Source organism: Pleurodeles waltl, chromosome 12 (assembly GCF_031143425.1).
Source record: "Pleurodeles waltl isolate 20211129_DDA chromosome 12, aPleWal1.hap1.20221129, whole genome shotgun sequence".
NCBI lineage: Eukaryota > Metazoa > Chordata > Amphibia > Caudata > Salamandridae > Pleurodeles > Pleurodeles waltl.
This window is the reverse complement of record NC_090451.1, coordinates 33403079-33417826: the sequence shown is the minus strand read 5'-3', so window position 1 is coordinate 33417826 and position 14748 is coordinate 33403079. Positions and strand designations below refer to the sequence as shown.

Genomic DNA, 14748 nt, shown 5'->3' with positions numbered 1-14748 from the left:
GAGGGATTTGTAGAAATTCTATGCAATAACCATGTTGGATAATTGCTAAGACCCAAGTGTCTGTAGTGATTTCCTCCCATGCTTGGTAATACTGACCTATTCTTCCCCCCACTGGTGTTGTGTGGAGGGGATGAGTGACATGTGAGTCACTGTTTGGTTGTAGGGGTTTTGGGGCTTTGAAATTTTCCCCTATTCCTAGGGAATTGTCCTCTGTATTGGCCCGAAAGCCTCCCCTTTGGTACTGTCCCTGGTAGCTGGACGGTGTTGCCTGTGAGGTGCTGGCTTGTGTGGCTTGACCCCGAAACCCCCCTCTAAAGGTTGTTTTGCGGAAGGTGCTGTAAGTGCCTCTGCTCTGCGGGGAGTAGAGTGCGCCCATGGCTTTAGCAGTGTCAGTGTCCTTTTTGAGTTTTTCAATCGCCGTGTCCACTTCTGGTCCGAACAGTTGTTTCTCATTGAATGGCATATTGAGCACTGCCTGCTGAATCTCTGGTTTAAAACCATGCGTGCCTTCTGATAGTCACAGATGTGTTAATTGTTCTTGCAGCTGTGTCCGCTGCATCCATAGAGGAGCGTATCTGATTATTAGATATGTTCTGTCCTTCCTCAACCACTTGTTTCGCCCTTTTTTGTAGCTCTTTGGGTAGATGCTCAATGAGGTGTTGCATCTCGTCCCAATGGGCTCTGTCATAGCGCGCAAGTAGTGCTTGAGAGTTAGCGATGCGCCACTGGTTTGCAGCTTGTACTGCGACTCTCTTTCCGGATGCATCGAACTTGCGGCTCTCTTTATCTGGGGGTGGTGCATCCCCAGATGTGTGGGAGTTGGCTCTCTTGCGAGCTGCTCCTACTACGACGGAATCTGGTGGCAGCTGTGAGGTGATGAAAACAGCATCTGTGGGAGGTGCTTTATATTTCTTTTCCACTCTTGGTGTTATTACTCTACTCTTGACCGGCTCCTTGAAGATTTCCTTTGCGTGCCGAAGCATTCCTGGGAGCATAGGCAGGCTTTGGTAGGAGCTATGGGTGGAGGAGAGGGTGTTGAATAAGAAGTCATCCTCGACTGGTTCCAAGTGTAGGGACACGTTGTGGAACTCTGCTGCTCTAGCCACCACTTGTGAGTATGCTGTGCTATCTTCCGGTGGTGAGGGCTTTGTAGGATACGCCTCTGGACTGTTGTCCGACACTGGGGCGTCGTATAAGTCCCAAGCGTCTTGGTCCTGGTCACCTTGGCTCATGGTGGTGTGAGCCGGGGAATGTGATAGAGTTTGTGCCGGTGAAACGTTAGTTACAGGTGGAGGAGAGGGTGGCGGAGTTACCTTTTTCACCATTTTTGTTTGTGGTGCTTGGTCTGACTGAAACTCCAGTCTCCTTTTTCTCCTAATAGGGGGAAGGGTGCTTATTTTCCCTGTTCCTTCCTGTATAAAAATACGTTTCTGAGTGTGGTCCACTTCGGTGGATTGCAACTCTTCCTCAAATCTATGCTTTCGCATCTGAGAGGACAGTGATTGCTCCTCTGAATAGGAACCGGTTGTTGGGTCGGTTGCAGGTCGTTTTGGCACCGAAACCCTGTCTGTACTCTTTTTCGGCTCCGAGGTGACCTTCTTCTTTTTCGGAGTCGAACCCTCTCGGCGTCGATCTTCCTCGGTGCGGCTGTCTCTGCGTCGAGAAGTTTCGGCTCCGCTATCTCGGCGTCGATGTTTTTCAGCAGCACTTTCTCGGTCCCGAGAAGGCTGCGTGCCGGTGTCTCGACCGGAGTCGGACGATCTCGGCACCATTTCGGCCTTTTTCGGTGCCGATGGTCGGTCACCGAATTTATGGGTCGAGCCATGGTCCGGTGGCAGTGGCGTCCCCTGGGCCTTGTCACTTTTCTTGTGTGCTGGCTTCGACGTCTTACTCACAGTTTTTTGGTCGTCGAATTCCTCAGAGTCCGATTCATGGATCGAGAAGGTTTCTTCTTCCTCTTGTTCCTCGAACTCTCGGTGAGCTGTCGGCGTGGACGCCATCTGCAGTCTTCTGGCTCGACGGTCACGGAGTGTTTTTCGGGACCGGAACGCACGACAGGCCTCGCAAGTCTCTTCACTGTGCTCAGGCGACAGGCACAGGTTACAGACCAAATGTTGGTCTGTATACAGGTATTTGTTGTGGCATTTAGGACAGAAACGGAACAGGGTCCGTTCCATCAGCGTTGTTTTACACGCGGTCGGGCCGACCAGGCCCCGACGGGGGATCGAAAACTACCCCGAAGGGTACCGGAGCTCTTCACTCTTCGATTCGGTGTCGATTCTAACTAAGCCGATCCCGAACGCAACAATACCGACGTAATTTTTCCGATATTTAGCTAACTTTCCGTTCCGAAACCCGGAGCGAAAGGAACACGTCCGAACCCGATGGCGGAAAGAAAACAATCGAAGATGGAGTCGACGCCCATGCGCAATGGAGACAAAGAGGAGGAGTCCCTCGGTCCCGTGACTCGAAAGACTTCTTCGAAGAAAAACAACTTGTAACACTCAGACCCAACACCAGATGGCGGGCTATGCACAACTTGTGTATCTACAGCGACAGATGCCATCGAACACACATTTAAAGGTGGCATCACCACAATCCAGGAGCGTGGATTCTACTTCTTCTCTGACAACAGCTCTGGTTGATGACAACGTAATGCAACTTTCAAAGAGTGTTAGTAAGTGCGCATGTGTGTGGTGAAAAGCAGACTGAGTAAGAGAAAAAAATGACACTTTGCCAGGAAAAAGAAAGTGAATGAAAACAGACACTGGAGGAGACTGAAACATTACGAAACGAGGAAACAATCAACCAATGCAAAAAAGAGAATCAAAAACAAAACTCAAAACAAAAGAAAAGTATGAATAATAAGAATAAAAAAGTACAATGAACGAGAGACATACAAGAGGATTAGTGAAAACATAAACAAAACGGTAAAGACCAAAAAAACAGACCTAACAAAACTGCAACTGAGTGAAAATGGGAAAAAAGGTTATGAGGGTAAGAGAAGGAATGACAAGCTGATACAAAAACACAAACATAATGAAAGAGCAAAACAATAAAAAGACGGAAATAGCAAAAGAAAAGAAAGATACAACTTTAGAAAGTAACAATCAAACTAAAAAGAACGAAGGCAGAATATTCAAATGAAATATCGGAATACTCATATTATTCAACAGAAGGTAATCACAAAAACACACCAGACAGACTAACCACACAAGAGAGGCAACCACCACCAAAAGGCCAAATAATAAAGGAAAGGCCCAGTAAAGAGATGGGAGCAGAGCAAAGGTAGAAGACATGAGTAAGTAGAAGTGATCCAAACTACAACAAAATGATGTGGAAATAAAATGCAATGCAGGGTAGAAAAGAAAACAACAAGTACGGATTTAGGAGCAGGAAAAGAATCAAAAACAAATAAAGGAAACAGGAAAGCTCGAAAATAAATAAAAAGGAAACATCAGCAAAAGCAAAACTGCAAACAGGAAATGAAAGTAAATGCAAAAGGAAGAAGAAAGAGCCACGAAGCAGTAGCTGCAGGGACAGAGGAAACTGAAGAACAAGCAGCACGATTAAAAGTAGCTTCGACTTTTGTAATAATTAGAAAAGGGATATATTGTGCAGGGAAAGTTGGAAAAGATGAGCCCCCGTGAGGCAGATGGCGAAGGGTCTTTTCTATTGCAGAGGTCTTCAAACTTGGGGGGGGGGGCGGGGGGGTTCAAGTGATCATGGGGAGGCACACCAGGCTCTCACCAAAAGAAACATTATGCAGGTAACTGCTTTGTTTTAAGCAGAACATAATTTATTGCATTTGCATTTTTATGCAAGTAACAGAATTAAATTCAATGTTTAAATAAGTTTAGACATATTTAAACATTGCCAACTTAACAGAGTTATTATGAAACATTCTGATGGGGGACCAATGATTTTTGTTTTACCCACGGTTGAGTCTAAAAAAGTTTGAAAGCCACTGATCTATGGGTGGTAATACAAGACGTTATTTTTATGTTGGAGTCCAGCACTTCCCATAAAAAGAGATCCCTTTTGGAGGCGTCTGGAGAGATTTCACCAATACACCTGAATAGATCAGCTTAAGCTCCTCCTCCCCCTAAAAAATCTATATATCAGAAGCCCAGCTCGCCAACCCCTCCATAGCAGGAACACCACAAGCAGAGGGAGGTGGGCACTTGACCATCACCATACCGACACCAAGAAATAATTGCTCACTCCTACCTTTCCAGGTCTTCGCCTTTGAAATAGGAATGGACGTATTCAGTGAAGGCGGCCGCCACCGGCAAAGTGTCATGGGAACCAAGGACCACGGGGCTGGGCCCCCGGGAATGACCTGGGGGAGCAGAACAGATCCAGTTCATTGAATGGAAATAGGCATCCGAAATACCCCTCATTTACAATGCAGGCACACTGACATCTAGTGGCCAAGTGTGGAACGACAGGAAGGCCCAGTTGAGAAAGACGCACCTTTCATTCTGTGCCAGCTGGTGGCGCTTCAGAAGAAGCTAGAGGGACCAAACAGGGACTGGTGGCGCACAGTGCTACAATCTTTTTCATGCCCTCCCACTGACCTCTTTCTCCTCCAATTCCCTCACTACCGCCCTCCAACAGTGCTCCTACTGCGTTCTGTGATCTGCATGGTTCATGTTCTTCGCAGCAGGCACATTAACCCTCTGCACTAGTTCCAGCTGAGTCAAAAACACCCCTAGACAAAACTCCATCTCTCTTCAGCAGGAACACTGATCACCACAGTTATCTTGACATTTTTATTGTTGCCTGAGGAGTGCTGGACATGCAATGAACTCTGCAGAAGTGCTTTTAAAATAATGTTATTTTTAACATAGCAACCCTGCTTAGGTTAGCTCCAGGTGCGGCTGCTCCGGTCGCACAGCCCTAAAGCCAGCCCGGGGACCAAAAGGTCAGCCAGGACAGTTCTGTGTCTCACAATCTAACGAAATCAAATAACTCTGAAAGCCTTCTGCCAGGCCAAAGGAATTCAACATTTTACACAGCAGTAATAGCTAGGTTACCTGTTTTTACAGCAATTTAGGGCCACTGACACACACACGCATGCTAATTCGCTACGTTTAGAAACACTATATGACATGATGCCATTTATAAAGCACTTCAATCGCCTGGCAGGGGCTGACAATGATGCATTCAATCAATTACAGTTGGCAACAGGCTGCAGCCGTGACACCTACCGAGACCGAGCTGGGGTGAAATGAAGAAGCCTCGATCGCTGAGACAGCCGGAGGCCACCGACAGAGGACTAGGGGCTAGCGACGGCGAGGGAGTCAACGAACGAGACTGTGAAGAGAAGCAGAGGTCACAGAGAGCTACACAGCCCTGACCAGCAGCAAGCAGGTCTTAGCTCCCCCAAATCATGCATCAATCCAGCCCAACAGTCACCAAAGAATTCAATATTGGTTGTATGAATATTTACTGCATGGGGAGTATTACTTTTCCATTATAAATTCAGTCCCTGTGCACCCTCCTGGGCACGAGGCATTGGAAACACTGCAGAGAAGGGCCAAAGAGACACAGGGGGATAACTGAAAAAATCCCTGCCTTCTGGGCTTTCTGGAACAGTCAAAAGTTGAGTCAACAGAACAGTTATGGGAATGACAGCAGACTGTTTCATCCAAGAGGGCACCTGACCTTGTACTCTGTGGTGAGGGCCCACAGGACCCTGGTTTCTCCGCCAAGGGTGATAATACTTTTTAACTACAAAAGACAGAGATGCTATACTCTAACAGACCAGGAAAAATTAGGCCCCCACACTTGGAGGACCTCATCCATTTATTCACAGACCACACATCAAAAGTGCATAAGTTAAGGACATCAACAGTCTGATGAATCCCAAATACAAACTGCTGTTTTGGGGCACATTACAAGTGGGATGGGCCCTGCATGGACCCCTACGACGAGTGCTTCAAACTGAACCTTCAGTGTATCAGGTTTCTCGGAGGCAGGGCGGAGGTTCACCTTGAAACACGTGTTGTCCCGTTGCACCAGGGCATTTTTAAAGGATGCACCAGGGCCAGAACTGTGTATAGCAGTTGAAATTATAATAAAGTGAACAATTTGCAAAACAGAGGACTGGGCTGAACTCCACGAGTGAAGGTTCGCTTGCCAAAAAACTCAAAGAGAAGTAGGGGAGCCCATGTAGTGAAGTTTAGTTTGTTATGGGTGACCACGGTGCCTTAGCGCCCGGGGCAAAGAACCCAGTTGCTCATTTGTAATAATGGCTTTGCAGCTTATAGCTCTCGTTGATTCACATGCTGTGCATAATTCTGCCATCTAGTGGATGGGTCCGGAAGTGCTGGATTAAAAAAGTTTTGCCAAATCTTGGTAGTTAATCACACAGGTGGAACCTGGATATAACATCAACCGTAAGCCCACAAAGCCCCGAAAAGTGTCCACCATTCAGAGTCACTTTTTCCCTTCTTTGCTTCCTGCACTGCTCTCCTTCATGGAGAGGAAGGAGGGTCGGATTTGTGAATCTAGAAGCGCTTCAAGCTGCAACAGTACTGTAACAGGTAAGTAGCTCGTTTCTTTTGCGACATGAAATCTCTTCCAGATTCCGAAGCTATGAACAGATTCCCCAAGGAAGCACTTTCAAGAGAAAGGATGGGAACAAGTCTTGAGGAGTGAGTTCCCTTCTGCCTTCCCTTGAGGAGTGAGTTCCCTTCTGCCACCCCTGCATGTCTCTATAGCTACTCAGTAATGCAGCACGGACGTGTGTTCTGACGAGCATTTAGCTACCTTGCAAATGTCCTGTGCTAGCCTGGCCCCATTTCCCCAGTGGAATGAGCCCTGGGCTTCAATTCCAACATCTTGTTAGCCATTAGATAACAGTGTTCAATGGTTTGCACTATCTCTGGTGTTTTTCATCACTGCCGTGCCCAGCGCCTGGCACGAGTGTTCCATGAAACAAAAAAATGGTAGGTCTTTCTGAAGCTTGGTGTTTCGTGGTTCTACCATACCTCCACCCTTACTACATCGAAGATATGTTCTGCTTTGTTTGTCGGCTTCTGGAGCAACGCCGGAAGGGTTATGGTCCTGCTGACGTGGAACAGCCACGCTACCCTAGGTATGAACTTAGGATGAGTTCTCACGATAGCCTTAACCTTGCAAGGGTTGGGCACAGTTCCCGTGCCAGGTTCTCACGATAGCCTTAACCTGGCAAGAGTTGGGTACAGTTCCCGTGCCAGGGTCTCACGATAGCCTTAACCTTGCAAGGGTTGGGTACAGTTCCCGTGCCAGGTTCTCACGATAGCCTTAACCTTGCAAGGGTTGGGCACAGTTCCGGTGCCAGGTTCTCACGATAGCCTTAACCTTGCAAGGGTTGGGCACAGTTCCGGTGCCAGGTTCTCACGATAGCCTTAACCTTGCAAGGGTTGGGCACAGTTCCGGTGCCAGGTTCTCACGATAGCCTTAACCTTGCAAGGGTTGGCTACAGGTCCCGTGTCAGGTTCTCACGATAGCCTTAACCTTGCAAGGGTTGGGCACAGTTCCGGTGCCAGGTTCTCACGATAGCCTTAACCTTGCAAGGGTTGGGCACAGTTTCGGTGCCAGGTTCTCACGATAGCCTTAACCTTGCAAGGGTTGGGCACAGTTCCGGTGCCAGTTTCTCACGATAGCCTTAACCTTGCAAGGGTTGGCTACAGGTCCCGTGCCAGGGTCTCACGATAGCCTTAACCTTGCACGGGTTGGGTACAGTTCCTGTGCCAGGTTCTCACGATAGCCTTAACCTTGCAAGGGTTGGGGAAAGGGTCTCACGATAGCCTTAACCTTGCACAGGTTGGGTACAGTTCCTGTGCCAGGGTCTCACGATAGCCTTAACCTTGCAAGGGTTGGGTACAGTTCACATGCCAGGTTCTTGCACGGGTTGGGTACAGTTCCGGTGCCAGGGTCTCACGATAGCCTTAACCTTGCAAGGGTTGGGTACAGTTCCTGTGCCAGGGTCTCACGATAGCCTTAACCTTGCACGGTTTGGGTACAGTTCCTGTGCTAGGTCCTCACAATAGCCTTAACCTTGCACGGGTTGGGTACAGCTCCCGTGCCAGGGTCTCACGATAGCCTTAACCTTGCAAGGGTTGGGTACAGTTCACATGCCAGATTCTTGCACGGGTTCCGGTGCCAGGTTCTCACGATAACCTTAACCTTGCAAGTGTTGGGTACAGTTCCGGTGCCAGGTTCTCACGATAACCTTAACCTTGCAAGGGTTGGGTAGAGATCCCGTGCCCGGGTCTCACGATAGTCTTAACCTTGCACGGGTTGGGTACAGTTCCCGTGCCAGGTTCTTGCAAGGGTTGGGTACAGTTCACATGCCAGGTTCTTGAACGGGTTGGGTACAGTTCCGGTGCCAGCTTCTCACGATAACCTTAACCTTGCAAGGGTTGGGTACAGTTCCCGTGCCAGGTTCTCACGATAACCTTAACCTTGCAAGAGTTGGGTACAGTTCCCGTGCCAGGGTCTCACAATAACCTTAACCTTGCACGGGTTGGGTACAGTTCCCGTGCTAGGGTCTCACAATAGCCTTAACCTTGCACGGGTTGGGTACAGTTCCCGTGCTAGATTCTCACGGTAGCCTTAACCTTGCACAGGTTGGGTACAGTTCCCGTGCTAGGAGTGGCGGATACTCGCTCATGCTCCTTAGAGATGCAACTGCCACCGGGAACGTTGTCTTTAATGTAAGGTACTTCAGTGATGATATGTACGTGGGGTTAAAGGGTGACTTTGTGAGGTGTGCTAGCACCAAATCCAAGTTCTGAAGTGCAACCATCGACTGAACTTCCATCTATCCTCAAGACGCCTGCACACCACCTCTCCTGCCCTCGAATCTCCCCCCCACCCCCTGCATTTGTCGTAGCCACTGTGGGTCCCACTCCTCCTCCTACATCACCACCATCCCCTGGAAAGACATGTCCCGCTACCCCCCCACATCCGAACAGCACCCTCCCTGGCAGACTTCAGAAAGAAGCTCAGGTCCTGGCTGTCTGACTGACACACGGCACCCTCAGCGCCCAGATGGCCCCAGGGGTGAGAGTGCTGCATTTTACAAATGCTTACTGATTGGATGACAGCATATGAAGGTAAAAGTCTCTGAGCCCCTTCCGTGAACCCTTTCATGGCTGAGATAGCAAAAAGTCTGTTCCCTGTGCATTCCCTGAATGAAAGCCGCAACCACTGACAAGTGCACCCACAAATAGGCGTAAGTTACCTTGCAATCTACTAGATGCGTGAGATGCCAACTGTCGCCGTTTCATCAGACACAGGGTGATGGAAAGGTTTCTGGCACCGTACGATGTGCCTGTTCCATTTCAAGGAATGGCACTTCGCTTCTGGATGGTCTAAGCACTTCTTTCAATCTAGAAATGTACAACTACATAAAAAACACGGTCACGCGCAAGTGGCTAAAGTCAGCTATCACAGGAGCCAAGATGCCAACTGTATGTCCCCAGGATCGAGTGGAACTCCTTGCCCAACTGACCTGTGAGTGTGCCTCTGGGGCTGGTATTTCTACGCACAAGCTCTGTGCTCTCTGCATTAGCTGGGAGGCCAGGCCTGAACTGGCCACCTGGGGGCGCCTATGACCAAAGCCATGCTGGATGCCATGAACTTCTTGACCAGGAGAATCAAAGGTACAGGAGGGAAGGTGGTTAGGGAAACCCCTTAAAAACCTATAGACCAGGGATGCCAGTGTCTGGAGTCGAAGGTCGGACATTTTCAACTTCTTTTGAATTTCCACACTTCTGGAATACTTTGTGTAAGAAGAAAGTCTTTCCGCTCCCATTGGTAAGAGATGTTTTTTCATCAGCTTCATTCATCTGCGCGGATGTTTTCACCACCAAGTATTTTTTTTGCGACTGCCCACCAGATGATGTTCTGTGCTAGACTCAGGAGTGGGTAAGAGACCACCCGCCACACCCACCCGTTCCAAAAGAACATGAGTTGAGCTGTCTGTTAAAATCTAAACTTTCTTCTCCTGGACTGGACTGTGGAAGGACCACAGAGCAAGGTAAGTTGTTGTCGCTTCAAGTAATTGATATGCTTGGCTGCCTCCCGAGCAGGCCACAGCTGGTTATTTTGAGTTGTCCCACGCGTGGCCCACGCGACATCTCTTATGATGGCCGGCGGCGGAGGTGTCGTGAACGGCCTCCAACATCAACATATTCGCTCTGTTCCACCACTACCGCCTCTTGCTGACTTTGCATCCTGTAACTAGGGCTCCCAGTTTTATGGTATTTATTTTTTGGACATTTCCATCTGTATTTATCCATATTTATTTGTTGCTGTTTTTAAGTATTTATGTGTAATTATTTTGTCTTTAGCGTAAACGTGAAGCTGCAATGGGGACATTTACACATTTATTTACCCAACAAAAGTATGCCCACGTTTGAATGTCCAATGAGTTCTAGAACTTTCCAGTACAATGCAATCATCTGAAACCTCTTGTATAGTAGAACAGTAAAAAAAATCTGTGCATCTACAGTTATTTAAACTTCATTAGGATTTTTTTCCCTTTTAACTCCCCCGCCTGTCAGTTTGCACCGCTACTGAACAGGCCACCCATGAGTGAGGGCAGCAAGAACTGTCAAAAAGACATGTTTTCTGTATTTTTCTATATTTCAAAATAAAAACAGAAAGGAAAATACATGGTTTTCTGTCTGAATTTATGTGTAAAATTTTGAAAAAACGGAAAACAGGGAGCCTTAGTTATAACCACTAGATCAGCCGTTTTTCCCAGTTTCTGCGACCACTGGCTACTACCCATTTTGGAGTGGTCGCGTGTCATTTCATGTGTGGCATAAGATGCTGTAAGAGGCCATCATAAGAAACTGGTTCATCACAGCGACAGCATCGGAGACTGAGAAGCTTGGCTAACGCCAGCTTCTTCCTGCAATCCCTGGTCCCTCTCCAAGGGAGGGAATGCTATTTATTCCAGTATTCAGAAGTAGGCAGGAATGCCTTTTTCATTTCTGGGATTGTGGAAGACTTTTCCGATTCACTCCAAACCCGAGATGGAGGAGCACACTCGCCGCTTTCCGAAAGTTATCCTGGCCTTCTCATTTTCAGACTACATCGATGCACCGCGCAAGAATATCCGTGAAAACCTAGATCCATAGCCAACCAATGATATCTGATGTGCCTTCAACTGCTTCAGCGTCTCTTAAAGGCCTCTTGATGAGAGTCTGATGACCTCTTCAAGACTTCTTTTCAGAGCACCTCTGAACCCAACATCAGAGTAAACACATCTAAAATGGTGGTCACATACTAGGGCACTGTGGGCTCTTGGATGACAATGCGTGAATCTAGAGGAGATTCACACTGCAAAATGACCTCTAGTGGAAGTGAAAGAAGCATTTACAGTGAACCTTGGTTGAACCTCCCTTCTCTCAGTCTCCAATGGCAAAAAAAAACCTGGCAGGAGCACCGTCCAATGGATGGTGTTATATGGGAACTCCCATAAGAAACATGCTTGGTCCAACCCTCCCCCTGCACCTACAGAGACAAAGCCCACACAGCTGAGCAAGCATTAGTACTGGAACCCACCAGGCCCCCGTTCCTGCGTCCAGATGATACCCTTTTGCCCCTTGGTCGTTGCAGGGGGGGAGCCACAGTCAGGCCATCGCAGGCGGGGGTGTCGCTCGTCACCAGCGACAAATCTGCAACACAGCGAGAGAAGGTATTAGAACACGTCGTCAGTTCACAAACTACAATCTAGACTCAATGCAAACCACTACTGCAGACATCATTCAGGACTTGCAAAACGTGCACTTCAAGACAAACTTTAAGCATTTATTTTGAAGTTGGATAAACTCTGGCCTGTGCCAGCCTCTGGGTGCCAGTTTGTGTTTGAGTGCCGGAGGATGCAGTTCAGAGAATGGGCGTGCCGTTCGCAGTTTAGGCGTAGAACAAACACTCCTGGTGTGCCGTTCGCAGTTTAAGCGTAGAATAAACACGCCTGGCGTGCCATTCGCAGTTTAGGCGTAGAATAAACATGGCTGGCGTGCCGTTCGCAGTTTAGGCGTAGAATAAACACTCCTGGCGTGCCGTTCGCAGTTTAAGCGTAGAATAAACACTCCTGGCGTGCCGTTCGCAGTTTAAGCGTAGAATAAACACTCCTGGCGTGCCGATTGCAGTTTAGGCGTAGAATAAACAAGCCTGAAGAGCAAAGGAAGTTAGGAACACATCTAAAGCCAGTCGCAGACTAAGAGTAGGAATTAATGCGTAAACAAAAGTGTTTTAAAGGGGATCACTTTTCTTAGCTCTCTTAGAGCTGTGTAGGAAAATGAACCAGATTTTCCCTAGCCCCAGAATTACAGATACAGAGGGTACCCCTAACTCCGGGGAGGGGAACATCTGCCCTATTGGGAGTTGGACACTTAGGGTGCACTACAGAATGGTGAATTCCTATGGGTATCAGTAATTCCAGGTCCGATTCCCCTGTGAATTTCTAATTTTCCCTGTACTTTTATACAGAGGGCTTGGGTGCTACATGCAACGAAGACAGAAACTCCTGTTACCGGCCCAATATGAATTAAAAGTCCACTTACAATAAAAGTGTATTTTAAAGCAGGAGCCCACCCCATTCAGACAACCAAAGGTGCAATGGATTATGGAACTCTCTGTCAAAGAAACCCAAGTCTGAGAATAAATTCTATTAATGGGGTTTACAGTAGAAAAGTGAAATCGGAATACTAGGCTCTCCGCCCATCTTTGGAACACACTCCAACAGGACAGGCCTGTGAAGATTCAGTGAATGCATCACAGACATCTTAAGGATTTGGGGAGCCCCGGGTCACACGTATTTCGCAGGCCCCTGTTCAGAAGAGCTTTGAATTTATGACTCCACTTCAGCTCTTTCGTGCCCTCTTCGGCCGGGCACTGCCAGTGCACAGGCAGACTTGTCCAAATTCTAAATGTGCTTACATCTAATATTCAGGGACAGTGACGTGTATTTAAATATAGTAACACAGCAGCAGCTCACTGATATTACTGCAAATGATCTCTGTGACACCCTCCAATTTCTCATATGCGAGGTCCTGTTTTTATCTAAAAATAAACTTTCTATGATGTTGCATGGTATGTAAACAGAACATGTCTCTGCAAAATGTCCGTAAAAGACTTTGACATCACCCACATTAAAAATAATGGAAAGAAAAAACGTATTTAAAACAATCTGTTTAAGAATTAGTCACTAGTGCAAGATTCTTTGCAGAACAGAGCTGGCTCTATAAGGGGCCCTGGGCCAGCGCCCATTTTGCCCATGCCTGAAACATCTCAGCTCTGGAATGCATTCCTTTCTTTTATGTGTGTTGAGAAAGCCAAGCAGACAATATGTTGACTGAACATCTGAAAAGAAGTGCTAATCTCACAAGTGATTACATAAAACTGCAGAAATGCTCAGCATGGCCATACAGCCCCTTCATACCTGTGTGGACAAACGACATAGGACTGAATCCCATGTTGCGCTCAAACGTACAAGACCATGACCATCTTTGCCAGCTTTTTCTACTGCTCTACACCCACCTACAGTGATCGAGGGCTCGGGAGCAGCCGGTCTGCATGTGGGAGAGCTCCGCTCAGAGTCCCTGGAGCTGGAAAGTCGACGGGTGCACTGAGAAGGGCTGGATGACTCGGCTGGGAGAGACGTGGGGGAAGAGGACGAGACAGAGTTGGACGAGACGCTGGCATCGCCGTCCGAAGGCTGTCGTCGTGTAGGGCTTGGTGGCCTCGCCCTCCAGTAGTTCAAAGCTTCCAAGGAGGATGTGGAGACAGACGGGGCGCCCAAAGTTCGGAAGAAGGGGTCTGTTAACGACCTGCCAGAGAGTCCTCCGGAGCGGGTACATCGGGGGCCATTCATGCCAGTCCACAGACCAGTGTCTTCCTCTGTGTTGGACTCGAATGTTGAGCAGCTGAAGTTGGTGAATAAGGAGTCCCGCTGGGAACTGTTGGTGGGGCTGGGAGGGGAAGAGCCAGGGCGCAGCCGCCATGATCGACGGTCCGCTCTCTTGGCGGGATGGCCGCAGAGGGCAGGGGTGGAGCCTTTCTTGTCCTCCAGGAAGACCGGAGAGTCTTTGGTGGCCCGTTGTGTGGCTGGGCTCTGAGGGGTGATAGGCCGAGGAGTCCATGGCCGAGAATCAGGAGACGGGCCGGGGGCCGCGTGGGATGGAGAGTCCAGGCCAGAATCTTCTACGTTCTCAGGAGACGAGGAGAAGAGCGAGGGGCTGGAAGTCAGGACATAGACACCAGAAGCTGCGCATAAGACAAAGAAGATGAATTAGATGGACCAGACACGTCCAATATGCAGCAGTTTGCAATGTTGCTTTGGGTAAACAAGACTATTGTTCTGCACTTCACACATTACAAACAGGTACAGAAAGGGCACAAACTGGAGGAACTTCAAACAGAAGACTTTTCAAAACTTCAACTTTTACTTTTTCAAAATATGTACCTCCCGGCACTATTCTCAAAAACAGAAATTCAGCACAGCTCCGAAGAGCTCCTCCCTCAGGCGTGTCCTGTTACACGTTGAGTCATTTTCTGGAAGCATGGCGGCTTTTGGCATAAGCTGCTTGTAGGGGGTGTAGCAGCGACTGATGTTCGGAGATCTGCCCTCCTGCCACTGAAGGCAGCTCACATCAGACACTTTTGAGTCCGCGTGTTCTGTCCCTCACAACTACCCACAATGCACCTTGATGCTCCACAAAGGACAACCAATTAGCA

At 48.3% G+C, this 14748-nt stretch overlaps 1 protein-coding gene across 1 annotated transcript in view; it reads right to left on the bottom strand.

The window, feature by feature from the left end:
• FCHO1 (FCH and mu domain containing endocytic adaptor 1) overlaps nt 1–14748 on the bottom strand; it is a 172241-nt gene that overhangs the window by 19317 nt on the left and 138176 nt on the right. The window contains exons 20-23 of the mRNA XM_069216283.1: nt 13552–14277; nt 11572–11684; nt 5214–5319; nt 4231–4342 (exon numbers count right to left, since the gene is read on the bottom strand). Coding sequence (XP_069072384.1) covers nt 4231–4342; nt 5214–5319; nt 11572–11684; nt 13552–14277 — 1057 coding nt within the window. The remainder of the gene's footprint in view (nt 1–4230; nt 4343–5213; nt 5320–11571; nt 11685–13551; nt 14278–14748) is intronic.